Source organism: Alligator sinensis, unplaced genomic scaffold, assembly GCF_000455745.1.
Source record: "Alligator sinensis unplaced genomic scaffold, ASM45574v1 scaffold863_2, whole genome shotgun sequence".
NCBI lineage: Eukaryota > Metazoa > Chordata > Crocodylia > Alligatoridae > Alligator > Alligator sinensis.
This window is the reverse complement of record NW_005842780.1, coordinates 230,798-245,462: the sequence shown is the minus strand read 5'-3', so window position 1 is coordinate 245,462 and position 14,665 is coordinate 230,798. Positions and strand designations below refer to the sequence as shown.

The window sequence follows — 14,665 nt, the reverse complement described above, 5'->3', positions numbered from 1 at the left end:
AGGGTCCCACGGGGGAGGGAAGCTGGGCCGTGCTCTCCCTCTGCGTGTGGGGGGAGGGGCTGCCCGTCCCCTCCTCCCCTCCTTGCAAGCACGGTTCCTGGCGCTCCCGGCCCCCTCGCCCCCTCCACGAGCGACTGCCCAGGGCATGCCCCAAAATCCTGCCGTGGGTGGGCTCTGGGAAACAAAAGCTGATCGCGATGCATCTGAACGGGGACGTGGTGAGGAGTCATCCTGGGTAAGATCCTGAGCTACGGCCTTAACTCTGCCCGGCCTCTGGAGGGTCTGCTGGAGTTGGTGCAGGCCCAGTCAACAGTAGGTCGCTGTCGCTTGCAAAGGGAAGGAGAGGCAGGACCTGGTGGGCTGTCAGTGCAGGTCAATGCAGGTGGGGAAGTTGTACCGAGCTCTGCCCAAGGGCTGGAGGGAAGGTGCCTGTGTGAAGACCTGTGGTCTCCCCCTACCCCATGCATGTACTTCCTTGGAAAGGACATGCATCTTCTCTTGAAAAGTGGTGAGGAAAACCTGGGCTTGGGGAGGGAGGGAGGAAGGAAGAGAAGAGAGAGTGCATCATTTTGCACCCAGAGTCCTCAGGGGATGCTGGGGCCACAATCCTAGGCACACTGCAGACTTGATGCTCACCTCTCTCCTTAAGCCAGCAAAGTGCATTGCATTGAAACAGCCCAAGGTTCCTGCTCCCAGGCTGCCCAGGACACTTTGGAACAGGCTGAGGCATTCACAGGGTGACTGGTTGCTGGCCTGCTCCTATCTAGGATGTTTCAGTATTTGGCACTGGCTTGCTCATCATCCATACCTTGACCTGCAAGAAGTTTTTTCTGGTTTTACAGGACACTGTCCTTTTTCCTGTAGCTCAGTGTGTCTGGCTGGGTGCATGCTGCATGGTGGAGTATCCTGGCTTTAATAGACTCTAGGAAAGTTTTTCCCCTAGTTGTCTTTGTAACGGGCTTAATGAGAAAATGCTACCTTGCTGCTTCAGGGAATCATTTGTTTGGCCCTTGCAGTCTATCCTTTTGTTCATTTCCATCCAATCTGTTGTGTGTTTTGACAAATGTTAGGCTGGTTTTATGCTGCTGAGGTTCTGGCTGGACTATTTTAGATGTGGATGTGAACAGCGGTTGCATGAGCTTTCTCCACACTGCCCTGGTAGTGAGGCGCAGCCCTGATGTGAAGTGTTACTGCCAAGTGAGAGCTGGTGGCTCTGCTGTTTGATCACTGCCAGCTGCTGCCCAGATGCAAGTTATTGACCCAGAACTGAGTGACTCACCATCCTGCACTGATTAGCGTTCTCCTGAATACTCAGCGTCTCTTATTTTCCGTTTTAGACCCATAACTCCTAGATCTAAAGACCGCTGCTTTCATTTTCCCCTCCAGAGCTAGTATCATTCTCGAAGTTGTGCAATTGTTGCTATCAAACTGGACTCCCTGACTAGCATGTTATTGCACATCACAGCACAATGCTTGCTGCATTCAGGCGGACAAGAATAATGCCTGGGAAGTGAATAGCAGACCAAGGGTACTAGTGGTTCAGCATTTGCCTTATTTGTTACAAGATTTCCTTATGTGGTAGATAGTGGAAACTGACAGCTGAACCTTCCTTATCCCAAACAAGATTAGGTCTCCTACAGCTTTCCTGTCTTGCATTGTTTGAAAATTTAAGGACCCTGTTGACCTTATCTTCCAGCAGCTTTGGGAGCCAGTTAGTCTTGGGAAGGAAGCCTTCAGTTTTACCTGGGATCTGATCTGGTCTGGGAGTGAACAGAGCTACCCTCTGGCGCACTCTTTTCCCTGATTAATCTGAGTTCCTGGCTGTTCCTTTGAGATTTTTAGATGGTCAGGGACTGCCTGTTTCTATGACCCAAACAAGACAAGGGTTTAATTTTATTCACTGCTTTTGCAGAATAACAAGTGTTCCCTCTCTTTTTAAAATGAAGAGGTTCCAGGCTTTTTGACTGGTTATTTTTGACTGAGCATTTTCCAGTTACTACCTCATTGGTGTCACAAGTTTAATTTTTCTCTCTTTTTGTGCATTTACTGTCCGGCAGCCTGCCCTTGCAGGTCTCTGTAGTGACATCCCCCTGCATTCACATGGAGAGATTGTTGCTTGATTTATTCATGCCTTCCCTCCTGTTCAGTATTTTTTGTTGGCCAATGGCATGAGTAGTTTGAAATGAACCTGAGTGGGAGAAGTGCTTTTAAATAGTTTCAGCAACAGTCTGAAAACTGCTACAGTACAGCTACAAGATAGCTCTAATGGCCTGGAACAGTCTCCACCCCTGCTTTGATCCTTCTCTAACTTCTGGATTCACATAGACAGGAGCATGAGGGGAAGTACTGCAGCATGCTGTTCTGCTTTTTAAAGCTAAAGTTAAAGGTGGTTGATAAGGCTCCAACTGACAGGTGTAAGAGGGGAAGTTCTTACATTTAGTACAATGGTGGCTGTTTGATATAAGCAAGGCAGGAAATCCCTGGATCTGGTTCCTGTGCTGTGATTAACTGCCTCTTTGTGTGCGTGTGTGATAAATATGCACTGACACACAGATAAAAATATGAACCACCATATGTAACTGTAAGACCAATAGTTGAAGAATATAGAAAACAAGAGTTAAGCTTTTACACACAACTTTATCTCTGTTCCTGTGTGCTTTAAGATCATCTTTTGTTAATTGCATGCTATTTTCCAGCTAATGCAGTATCTCAGCTCTTATGCAACCTTGAATGCATATATATCAGGCCACTGAGTATTGCTCTGTGAATGCCAACTAACCTGACAACGGAGGTCCCCTCTGTATATAATGCTGACTGACTGTAGCAAAGTCTTGTTCATGGAGCACTGCACAAGCCTGTAGGATGTATCTTGTATTATTTAAGAAATACTATGTTATCACTTAATTAGACCAACTCTTGAATCAGGCAGGAGGGGGAGGAGCTACAGGTGGCATGCTCAGTCCAATGCTAGCATTTCATCACTGGAGAGGGCTTTAACATTCTCAATCTAGCTTTATTTTAAGGTGCGGCCTGGATCTGTTTGGAAAAGCAAAGCGGTTCCTTTACCTGGGTTTATTTGACAAGAGATTGCTCTGTAGAGCTGTGATGTGCTGTACAAATGTGTGAGTTCCCTAAAGCAAGGTTCAAACTAGCCCCCTCAATGCATCTGGTTCTGCGAGACCAGGGAGTCCTGCCCTCTTTGGTGTACGCTTTGTAGGATCAAAGACAGCTTTTTATTAACAACCTTTACAGCATCAGGATGCAAGCTGGTATGGCCCCCCTGATTTACCTGTGAACGATTAGGGTGTTATGGCTTGTGGTTGTCAGGGTTGACTGTAGTTTTGCTGATAGGTTAGACAATGGATTTGTATAGGATGGTTTGGATCGGGAGGACCCTGCCTTAGGTAGAGGGTTAAACTAGATGACCAGCCCAACTTCTCTATGACTAAGACTTTGTACTGGGCATGTTCAGTCCTTTTAACTGCACATTAGGGAAGCCCTGTGTGTTAGTGCTGACTGAAGGTAGGCTGCTTTTCATTGTCTTTCTGTGAGTGTGTTGCACAGTGCATCTTACTTATTCTCAAAAATCGTTGTTACATATAGATATTTCAGATTTATAGTACAAAACGCTGCCTTCAGGGAAGCCTCGTAACTCTGCCAAATCTTAGCTGAGAAACCACAGACTCTTATGTTTCTGCCTGCTGAATTTCTGCTCTTTATTTCCAGCTGTTTTGACTCTAGGGCTTTCAAGGAAACAATTGCCAGCATCACTTTTATGATGGGGCCAGTGCATGCGTGCACTCACCCTCAAAAATAGCTGAGCTGCTTTGCTCATGCTGCCAAAACCTTCCTGGTTGGACATACGTGAGGTTTGGAGAATTTCAGTACATGGGTGGAAACCCCAAAGTTATGACCAGATGAGAATGGCACCTAAGTATGGTCCTGTTCCACCCTGAAAAACTTAGTGTGGCTTTTCCAGTAACATGCTGTCCTCCTGGATCTAAGACTGTCACAAAAAGCAGTGAGGATGAGGAAGAGCATGACCTCTCATCTCATGCATTAAGGGGCTTGAGCAGGGTAGAATAGGATTGCTTTGAGGAGCCTAGGTCCACTTAGGCATTGAATGGGTGAAGCGGGATCTGGCCCAGCGTATTTAAATGTTGTGTGCTATGAAGTTTCTGAGCACATAACATGGGTGGGCAGAATATGGCCCATGGGCTGGATCCGGCCTGTCGACTGATTGGGTCCAGCTTGTAGAGGGTGCCTGCCAATCAATTGGATCTGGCCTGTGGCACTCCACCTGGGGTCAAGCCCCACCCTAGGTAGCCAGTGCTGTACTTCTGTCCATGCCGTATTTTCCTGGCCCTTGCCCCAGCCCCGGTCCTGGCCAGCGCACACAGCTTACCACGGGGCTGTTCACAATGCAGCTGCAGCCATTTAGGGGCTGGTCAGCTCCTCTCGTCTCCAGCAGCAGCTCCTCCTTCTGCTCCTGTCCTTGCTGTGTCGCTAGGCCAGGGAGGAAGCTTCATCTGGGCAGCTCCTACCCCAGTGCACAAGACTCTGGCTCCAGCTCCCAGCTGCCTTCCACCCACTCTGCCTGCCTGGCACAATAAGCAGGCACCTGCAGGCAGCCGAGTGGCAGGCAGGTCCCTGCCCACACAACCCATCCCTGTCACGGGGCATATGGGCAGCGGATCGTGGCTCTGTCCCAGGCCCCAGCCCTGCGTTGTTGTTGCCCTGCAACCCCATGCCATGATCCCAGCCTTGCCCACCTGTTCCACTTCCAACCGCTGCTTGCCCGCCCATGGCCTTGTCCCAAGTAGGGAGTTTTGGTGAGTTGTTGTGGAGGGGTGGGTGCTGACCCAGCTTGTGACAATTCATCAAAACTCCCTATGTGGCCCCCAGGCCCAAATAATTGCCCACCCCTGACCTAGCATGTCAAGCAGGCAGCTAGGGATTCCAGCAAGCCAGCTTAGCCTCTTCTTGTGGCAGCTGTCATTGGATTGGAAAGAGCCCAGCAGCTCTTTCTAGTAGACCTACTCCTTAGGCTGCCTCTTCCCAAGCACATAGGCTGTGAGGCATGGTACCCTGTGAAATGAGAAGTTGCAGAGCACATGAAATTTGAACTGAATGGATCATCTATTGATTGAGCAGTCAAGTAGGCACTGGTGGGGAGGTGTGGGGCCAGGGAGCTGTGGCTGGCCAGTTTGCAGGTTGTTTGCAGAACATCAGTAGGCAAAGCTGAACTTATCTAGCTCAAAACCAGTGTACATTCAGTTCATGCCATGTTTGAGATCCTGGGAGCAGGGGTGGAGGGGAATGTGTATTTCAGCTGTGCTGAATGAAGGATGTGGGTGGGGGCAGGAAGCGGAGAGTCATGTATGGTACAGGTTTGGGCCCCTTCTTTAAGCCATACTTATTTGAACCTAATTCAGATAATTTTCTTCATTAGGGGTTCAATCTTTGACAAGTTTGGAAAGCTGGAATTAAGCTGTTTTTTGGTCATCGGGAGCATTAGAGCAGGCATGAAAAGTTTCTCTGAGATTTTTTTTCGGTTGAGGCCATCTATCTCATTTGATTGCACAGGATTTTCTAAAACTGAATAAGGAATCCACCTTTAGGTTGAGAGTAAAGTTGCAAAATTTCATCCAAAAGGATGACCTTTTTGATGGCTTGGGGAGCAATAGAAGGGCCATGCAGAAGAGAGAAATGGGAAAATCTGCCAAAAATAGCATCTCTGGCCAAACCAGCACTTCAGGATACCTGTATTTGCCTAATTACAGAATTATCGATTGGCTGTAGTAAGAAGCAGGATGTGAAAGAAGCTAAACCGAATGAATTTGCATAAGTGTCATCTCTGTATCCATGGTGGTTGTTGGAGACCTGGTTGGTACCTAGTACTGGCTTATATTCTTGTCCCTACTGCTAAATTTTATCAGAGCGCTAAAAATATGTTACTTCCCTAATATTTTGCCACCTGAATAATCGTACTTCTTACGGTAAAGTCATATGGTAGCAAGTGAGCAAGGAAGCATGGCCTACTTGATCCTGAACAAGGCGAGTTGTCTGAAATAATCTCCCAAATGTGTGGGCCACAGAGTAGATGGGCCTTGGCAAAGGGGTCTGCTTGCTTTTCCCTAGATCCAGCCAAGGCCACAGCCAGGGGCTGCTGCTGCTTTGACCACAACAGCTGAGTTGCCTTGGTGTAGATGTGGCTCAGTTGGCAGGAAGAGACTTTTTTTGCCACCAGAATCATGTTGGCTCCTCCAGAGAACTGAAGCTTTGCTAGCAGAGCTGCTGTCTACTGGCTGAGCTGGATCCATGTGCCCACAGGTCTGTATTGGTTATGGAGTGCATGTAGCTCTTCTAGAAGCACAGTGTAGTATAATGTAGGTGGGCAGGCTTCATTCAGAATTGGTCCAAGAACCTGTCTGCCATTAGTGACAGACAGGATCCCTTTACTCAGTTCACCTGAACTCCATGCTGCTTGCTGCTAAAATTTGGCAATCAGGCCACAATATTCCAGAGTAGCGTGTTGTGGCGAATAGCCCCTGCAGGATGTCGTTGCCAAGAGCATCTTGTCTTTCTTAGCATAATAGCAATTCATGCTGGAAGGAGGGAGGGAGGGTGGGTAGACTTCACAATTCTCTTCAGTGCTGTGGCTGGCACTGTGAGCTATAGGGTGAAGAATGTATGGAGTGCCCAGGCTTTTCAGGTGTTAACACTTCACAAGGCAAAATTAAGTGGTGATAAACATCAATCTATAGGAGTAAAGAACAGCTGTTTTCACTTGAGTCTACTTGTGAGATTAGAAAGGCAAATACTGAGGTCTCTGTGGTATAGAAGAGTTGCTACTGACTTGTACCAGGCAGGCAAGGTTAGTGGCATAGACAGTGACAATGAGGAATGGAGCAGGCAGTGTGTGGTGCCAGTCATGTCAAACATGGCACTTGGTATTTATTAAATATTGTTTTAGCTAGAGTAGCCCTTGAGGAGATCTCTCCTGTCTGGCAGAACTGAGCGAAGCTATTTCAGTGTGATAAGCTGTAGAGTAAGATGTGATTGGAACTGAATCTCCTGGCACACTTTGTAAGGACCTTTTTCATAGATTCATAGATGTTAGAGCCGGAAGGGACCTCAATAGATCATTGAGTCTGACCCCCTGCATAGGCAGGAAAGAGTGCTGGGTCTAGATGACCCCAGCTAGATGGTTATCTAACCTCCTCTTGAAGACCCCCAGGGTAGGGGAGAGCACCACCTCCCTTGGGAGCCCGTTCCAGACCTTGGCCACTCTAACTGTGAAGAAGTTCTTCCTAATGTCCAATCTAAATCTACTCTCTGCTAGCTTGTGGCCATTATTTCTTATTTTCCTTGGGGCTCAGCTTATGGGTTCCCTGGGGAGCCCCTGTTTCCACTAAAACATCAGGGCTGCTGAACAAACAACAGAGTTGCCTCTGCCTGATGTTTCAGGTTTGCTTTCTCACTTGTGCCTGAAGGGCTGGGGCTCCAACACATCCTGATCAAGAAGCTGTGCTGTAGGATCCTTCTGTAGTGGAGCAATCAGTGCTGGAGAGTTGCATAAGAAAAGACAAGTATTTAAGCAGGGGTCAAGGTCATGTTTTAAAGGAAGCTTGTAGAACAGAGAGCATGCAAGCTCGCAGCCTTTGAATTGGATGTTTCAGCATAGCTCCCTCTGTTTCACCTGCCTTCTGGTGTGATGGAGGTGAAGGACATCATCTCACTGTTTCCCAAGCAGTGGGCTTTATTTTCAAGTAAAGACTGCTACTGAAGGGACAGTTTGCAGAACCCCACTTGGTATCTATGTTAGATTTAATCTTCCGTGCACCACTGAAAGTCAACCCTGTTCTCTGGAAAGAAAGGACTTGCCCAGAGTTGTTGTCAGTACCCTTCCAGAGTTGTTGTTGCTATTGAAACTTTGGCTTCGGTCCATCTCTGACTCTTCAGATATGTCTGCGGTGTCTCTGAGTCCTGGGTAGGATGTTTCCAGGCACACTGTCCCTCCTGCTCTTTTTCGCATGTGCCTGGCCTGGACATGCGGTGGTGAAGATGCTCCAGGGTTGTCCCCATCAGCTGTTCTAAAACACCAGAGCCTGAGGTGCAGAAGGTGGCCCCCAAATTGGCTTTGCTACCTTGTATCTGGGTTTGGCGTGTGCAAGCCAGGGGACAGAAGGAATGTCAGGAGCATCCCCCAGGTACGTGATGTAGGCATACCCTTAGAGAACGGTATGAGACTGGCATTAGGAGGCATTTTTTTGCCACGTCTGTCTACTGTGGGCTTCTTGCACCTTTCTCTGAAGCAGCCAGTTCTGGCCACTCTCAGAGGCTTGCAGCACTGTGTTTTGATTCCCTGTCAACACGCCAGTGTCCCGTAGCATGTTGGCTGCCCTATTGCAGTAGGATCCATCAAGCCCCTGCCAGACCCGCAGCAGATGTTCACACATGTGCGTGCTGTCACAGTGCGTGTCACTGACCCTCTGAAGTGATCCAGCCTGTGCTATGATTTCTGACACAACTTAAAATGAAACAGCCCACCCAACCAGAAGGAGTGTATGATTTCTATGTTTTCTGTTTCTCACCAGCCACTCTCACCTATGATACTCTCAGGTTCGAGTATGAAGACTTCCCTGACACCAAAGAGCCTGTCTGGATACTGGGGAGAAAGTACAGCGTATTTCCAGGTACTTCACTCGCATGCTGCTCGCTTACTGGGTGCTGCAAGGAGGGCTGTACTAACTGCTGATGTAGGGCTCTGAGGTGATCCCAGCTTTTTAAAGTAGCAGACAGCTTCTGCTGCATGTCTGCTTGTTCATGGTGGCCCCAGTTCCTTTGGTTCTTTGCTGTAGAGTCCTGCCTGGTCACCTCCAGCCCTTCCTCTTGTGGTTCTGGAGAAAGTTGGGGGCCTTTCAGAAGTATATGCCAGGACTTTAAAAGCATGGGAAAGATCTGTTGGTGGAAAAGAGGAGAGAATGAGGTAGTCAAAATGACTTTGTCCACACAAGGCCCAAGTTTATTTCCCCAACCCAGTGTTTTCTTTCCTACCCTAATCATCTGCCATCTGCAGACCAGACCTTTGACTGGTCCAACCCTAACAGAACCATCCTGTTCTGACAGGTCAGGCCCTGAATGAGCATCAGTGTTGTCACAGCTAGTACATCTAAGTCAAAGCATCTGGGCATGAGGGATTTCAGAAAGCGTGCAGTTCCTTTCTCAGAAATGTTATGTACGTTCTTTTCAAAATCCTTCAGAGAAAGAAGAGATCCTGTTGGATGTGACCTCTCGGCTCTGGTTCACGTACAGAAAGAACTTTCCTGCCATTGGTAAGTTGCACGGGCTCAGTCAAGAAAGCAAATCTGTGCTGTAAAGGGGGCTGGTTTGCTTCGTGGGCTCTTATCCTGTGGGAGCCTTCCATAGACTTCAATAAACTTTGAATCAGAAAAGGCAATCAGGATTTCTAGTAGTCTAGAGGAAAAGGCAACCAGGACTCGTAGTAGAGATATTTTTTATTAGACCAACACGATTAAGACCAACAAGATTCCTTTAATTGCAAGCTTTTGGGCACAAACACCCTTTATCAGGCATTGGAGAAAGGATTGTAAAAGTTCTTCTGGGTAGAAGTGAAAGTTCACGTTTCATAGGATTTCACAGAGCAGTCAATAGATGGAAAACTCCTCTGGGCAGTCAGTTCATAATCCTTTCTCCAGTGCCTGATGAGAAGGGTGTTTGTGCCCAAAAGCTTGCAATTAAAGGAATATTTTTTGCAAAAATCGTGTTGGTCTAATAAAAAATATCTCTACTACGAGTCCTGGTTGCCTTTTCCTCTAGACCAATATGGCTACAACCTGGATACTTGAATCAGGAATGCATTTGTGGTGTACTTCCATCTGAAGCAAGCATGTTAATTGGAGGTTGATGTAGTAGCAGTGGAATACACAGTTGCTTTGAGAGAACACCAGGTTGGGAGAGACCTGGAGACTCTGTAGTGTCTGGACAACACAGTCAAAGAGCAGTGTTGAAGTAATAAGGTCCAATGTAGGAGGAGAAAATCTGTCAAATTCCCTGCCTGCAGCACTGGTTTTTGGGTTTTTGTTAGACAAAAGGGTCTTTTTTTGACAATAGCTGATTCTGTGCATCTGGATTCAGGGAGGGGGTTACATTCGGACTGGGAACATGGAAGTGAATTTGAGCCTTCTGTCCAGACTCCCTAGGTGACCTTAGGCAACTCACTTATCTTCTCTTGACCTCAGTTCCACATTTGTAGACTGAAGGTGCAGGAGTAGCAACAATGGAGTTGGAGATCTCACAGTACAACAGAGAGGTGCTCAAAAAGCTGGGAAATTGGGGACTGCCAAATAACCCCAGCTTTCTTTTTGAGGGATTTCCTTTGAAATTTTCCTCCTGCTGTTGGCTGTCCTGTAATTTTCTTGTCACTTCCATTTTTCCAGTCTAGAGAAAATGTTGGACTCCCTGAGATTTTCAGCTACAGTATGGATTCTGAAAAAGCTTTCTGCTATTTCACAGTATGACATGCCTCTTTGTCTGGGGGGAGGGGAGTAGTGATTGGGAAAACCATCAGGAAAGAAGGATCAAGTCCTTTAAAATCTTTGTCCATTTGCTGCTCTTAGACACTCTAAAGGCCTAATGTCATGGTCATATCCTGTTGATCAAAGAGGATGAGAGGGGGCTACCTCAATAGTCTAGTGCAAATTTGTCCGACTGATGTTCTAAATATAAGGCAGGTTTCTAGGGGGCACTAGGGAATATCTGAAACTAGCTTACCTTTGCTATGCAGGATGACATTGGATCCCTTTCTGTGTGGAAACAATGTTTAAAATGTTCCACTTCTGTTCCTAATCTTCCTGCATGATATTTTTAAAAATATTTAACTGTACTTGTTTTTCCCTTCCTCTGGGATCACAAACAGCCAATGATGAGCTGAGAGACCCAAAATCTATGCACCAAGAAGGTTATATAAAGTTGCTGGACTTGTAATTATTAGTGGGCCAGCAAGCTAAATTTATTTGGCATCTACAGGATAATCTCATGTTCTAAAAGCTCTAGAAGACTTAGGAAGTATTAAAAACAAAAGTGGACTCAAAAAATGAGACCACATCCTCATGTGCTTAAGCATTTCTTAACAGTTTGAATCAATCTAAATGACCAGGACAAGACCAGGTTGGTCTTCTGATCTTCCTCTTTGTGGAAGAAGCTTTCAATGTTGCTCTAAAGTGGTAATCCAGATTTTGACCCATAAAGCAGGTAGCGGGAATTAATTTTTGCAAGTGATCTAAGAGAAACTATTTAAAATCCTTCCAGTAATTTGATCAGTTTTTTTCTCTTTAAAATTTATCAATCCCTGCACACATGGTATTGGATTATTTTCAGTCACAGCTCAAAATACACAAGAATGACATTATAGGAGACAATATATTTTGTACTTGATGCATCTTAAATTTGTTTTTCTTGGATATGATGCAACTGTAGATGCAAAAGTTTTCAAAAAGCATGAGAAACATCTAGAGCCATCCCAGATTTTGTGCTTACCCTCAAAATGAAGTCAGTCCTACATAACTTAAAGTAAAACAGTATTTATTAATGATCTTTATTGGACTGAAACCAAATCAAACAGACAAAAGCTGGAAATGTAATAAGGACATTTTGGAGTGCATTTACCATGCAGTTATCTTCTATTATTGGACAATACACAACAGTGAGAGAACTATAGGAATGGGGTATGGAGAGAAATCCCAAGGTTAGTTCTCATAGCTACACTTCGTCAGGATGACTGTGAGATGGTAGAAAGAGACAATTCTCCCTGATCTCTCTCTTGTTTGCATTAGAAGGGGGCAGACCACGCATAAATGAAATTTTAAGTGTTTGTTCTACCAGTGGAGAAGTTCTTTGTGCACTTATAATCATAGCTTCTTACACATTTGGAACTTTTGACTGGATGCAAAGGTGTAGAATTGTTGTCTGCCACTTCTTTAGAGCAAGCCAATGGGATTTGAAACACCCCTGGATACTTAATGTAGACCTAGCTTGACACGTTTTAAAATCATGTTAGCTGTTGTCTGCATTCTGCTAATAGACATCTGCAGCTCCACTACAGCAGCTGTGCTGGCAAGGCACAAATTGCATCTTGGGAGGTACCAGCTCTTAGGCCACAGCTCCCAGCAGAAAGCACAGGTGCATTTCACATTTCCTCTGGCATCTTTCCCTTGGTGGCAGAAACCTGAGGTCGCTCACAGAGTAGGTGCAGCAGGAAGAAGGGGCTCTGGCACCCTGGGGGACGTGTGTTTAGATGTTTTCTTGATTTTGCCAGCAGAACCTGAGTTCTGCCAGCAGGACTATGTAGTGTGAACCAGGCCTGAGCTGGCTGTATGTTGACATGAGACACACCTCTCTTTTTCTGGGAGTGCCTGGCTCTTATTTTCTGTGGCGGGATGGGCTAGATTTATCTTGGGTGTCTCTGTTCTTCAGGAACACCACCTAAGAGAGGTAGGTCACTGGCCTCATCTACATTGCAGTGTTCTGAGAGACAGCATCAACTATCAAAGCTCCTCTGTAACAGCAGATCCTCCATCCCCTTCCCCTCTCCCACCAGTCATGGCACCTCTCATAGGAGAAAGGCTTCTGCCAGCCTCAGTGGCTGGCAGAAGACAGGTGTAGTCTGTCTTGCCCCTGTTGCAGTTGAAGCCCCTTCAGCAGCTATTGCTTTCACAGGATGCACTTCCCACTTTGACACAGCTGTTGCAGTGGTGTCATGTGCAGCTGGTAGAATCACACAGATGTATACATCCTTTGGCAGGTTGTAGGGTAGCTGCTGGCTGCTGCCAGAACTTCTTCTGGTAAAAGCAGGGAAGGATAGAGACACTATTGTCCAAGCACTGTCCCCCAACCTGACTGAACCTGCTGCCTCTGCTGACACAGAGCTCCAATTTCCTCTCTCCTTCTGTTGCCATTAGAGTGTACTGTGACTAAATAGCTGGTCCGACCCTTACATAATCCTTTGTTCTCTCATTTCTTCTTGGCTGCAGGTGGAACAGGTCCTACGTCTGATACTGGTTGGGGCTGCATGTTGAGGTGCGGTCAGATGATCTTTGCTCAGGCTTTGGTCTGCAGGCATTTAGGCAGAGGTAAACCAATGAGCCACCAAGAGAGATGTCCAGAGCCATGTGATTCTGAATCATAGGCTATTATTAGGGCACAAACTGGTATTGCTATGGGCTCCATTCAATTTTTTAACCTGGACCCTCTCCACAAAAGGGCAAGATGGTGGAGCAGCCCTATTAGAGACATTCCCACTTATTCTTGCTAGCTATTCCTTGTCAAAATCTACATGAAGAAATTTATTTTAAGTGAGGGTTGGGGGTGCGAATGTGTTCACAACTGGCAAAGGCTGTGCTAATAAGCAAAAATGCCTTTAAATTCCTCTATGCCAAAATCACTGCTTGTTTTCCCTTTGTAACTGTTGGGCAGGGGAATAGGGCACCCTAGCATCTGGATTTTCTGCCACAGCAGCCTCTCAGAGGGACTGCTCAATGTCAAGACATTTTGTTTGCTGAACTTGTCTAAGTTATGGGAAGGCCTCATCCCTGTCTCTAAGATGATGAACAGAACCCCATTCCTTGTTTGGTGGGGCCCTTGAAAGGCTCAGCTGAGAGAGCCCCAAGCCTCTCTTGGGTGAAGTAGTAATCCCTTTTCACTGATTTAAATGATAGGGTCCTGTTCTAATTTCAGCGTTAACTTTCTGTCAAGATACCTCAGGCATCCTAGCGAATTGTTCATTCCCTACATGTCTATTTTAGAAGCGACTCCTCTTGCCAGTTGGATCCCTGTAATAATTTGGCTGCTGTTGATTGCCTTTTGATTGGCAGGGTGTACATCCATGGTGGCTGCTGTTGATTGCCTTTTGATTGGCAGGGGGTACATGCATGGGGCTGGCAGCCTGTTTTTCCCATACCAAGTGTCCCATATCAATGCTCACCTGAGCACCAGAAGTTCCAGGGCCAGTCTCCAGTTATGAGATGGGTGTGTGTACAAGACTATTACTGTCTAGTATTCTTTCTCCCTGGATGCCATCCCTCTGTCCCTGTTAAATTCTCTCACCCCTGGTAATAAGACCCCTGGCTGCCTGTTCTCCTGGAAGTCTTATTAGCAGTGACACCTGGAGGAGATAACTTGAAAGAGCTGGTAATCTCTAGTTATTAGTAAGTAACATTTTTTTCCCTGTCTCTCTCAGACTGGAGGTGGATAAAAGGAAAGAAGCAGACCGATAACTATTTCAATGTACTTAATGCCTTCATCGACAAAAAAGACAGCTACTACTCCATCCATCAGATAGGTAAGAGGATATTAATAAGCACATGGGAGTGTCTTGTCTTGGGTTTCCATAAATGTGAAAGAGCAATAACTGGTTTTTCAGGTCTATTTTAGTAGTGCAGCAATAATAATAATACCTTGCTAATGACTGCAGTCAGCTTGTAAGTGTTTGTGTCGCCCATTGTGAATGACATTGTCTAAAAACTACTCAAGAGTTGTAAGGGATTTTAGGAAGTACAGCAGAAGCATGAAAACAGTGTCTATCCAATGCAACTTTTCTTCTAATTTAAGCATTGTCTCCCTTGTTCTTTCTGTCTCTCGCTTC

At 46.3% G+C, this 14,665-nt stretch overlaps 1 protein-coding gene across 5 annotated transcripts in view; it reads left to right on the top strand.

Moving 5' to 3' along the window:
• The window catches only part of ATG4B (autophagy related 4B cysteine peptidase), a 30,060-nt gene that overhangs the window by 1,404 nt on the left and 13,991 nt on the right, over window positions 1-14,665 (top strand). For 2 of the 5 annotated variants that reach the window (XM_006034893.3, XM_025216965.1), the window contains exons 2-5: window positions 8,601-8,699; window positions 9,267-9,338; window positions 13,056-13,154; window positions 14,261-14,362. In XM_006034893.3, coding sequence (XP_006034955.2) covers window positions 8,601-8,699; window positions 9,267-9,338; window positions 13,056-13,154; window positions 14,261-14,362 — 372 coding nt within the window. Of the gene's footprint in view, window positions 1-9; window positions 236-3,103; window positions 3,123-8,171; window positions 8,214-8,600; window positions 8,700-9,266; window positions 9,339-13,055; window positions 13,155-14,260; window positions 14,363-14,665 lie in introns of those variants that run through there. The other 3 variants (XM_025216968.1, XM_025216966.1, XM_025216969.1) reach the window with 3 other exon arrangements.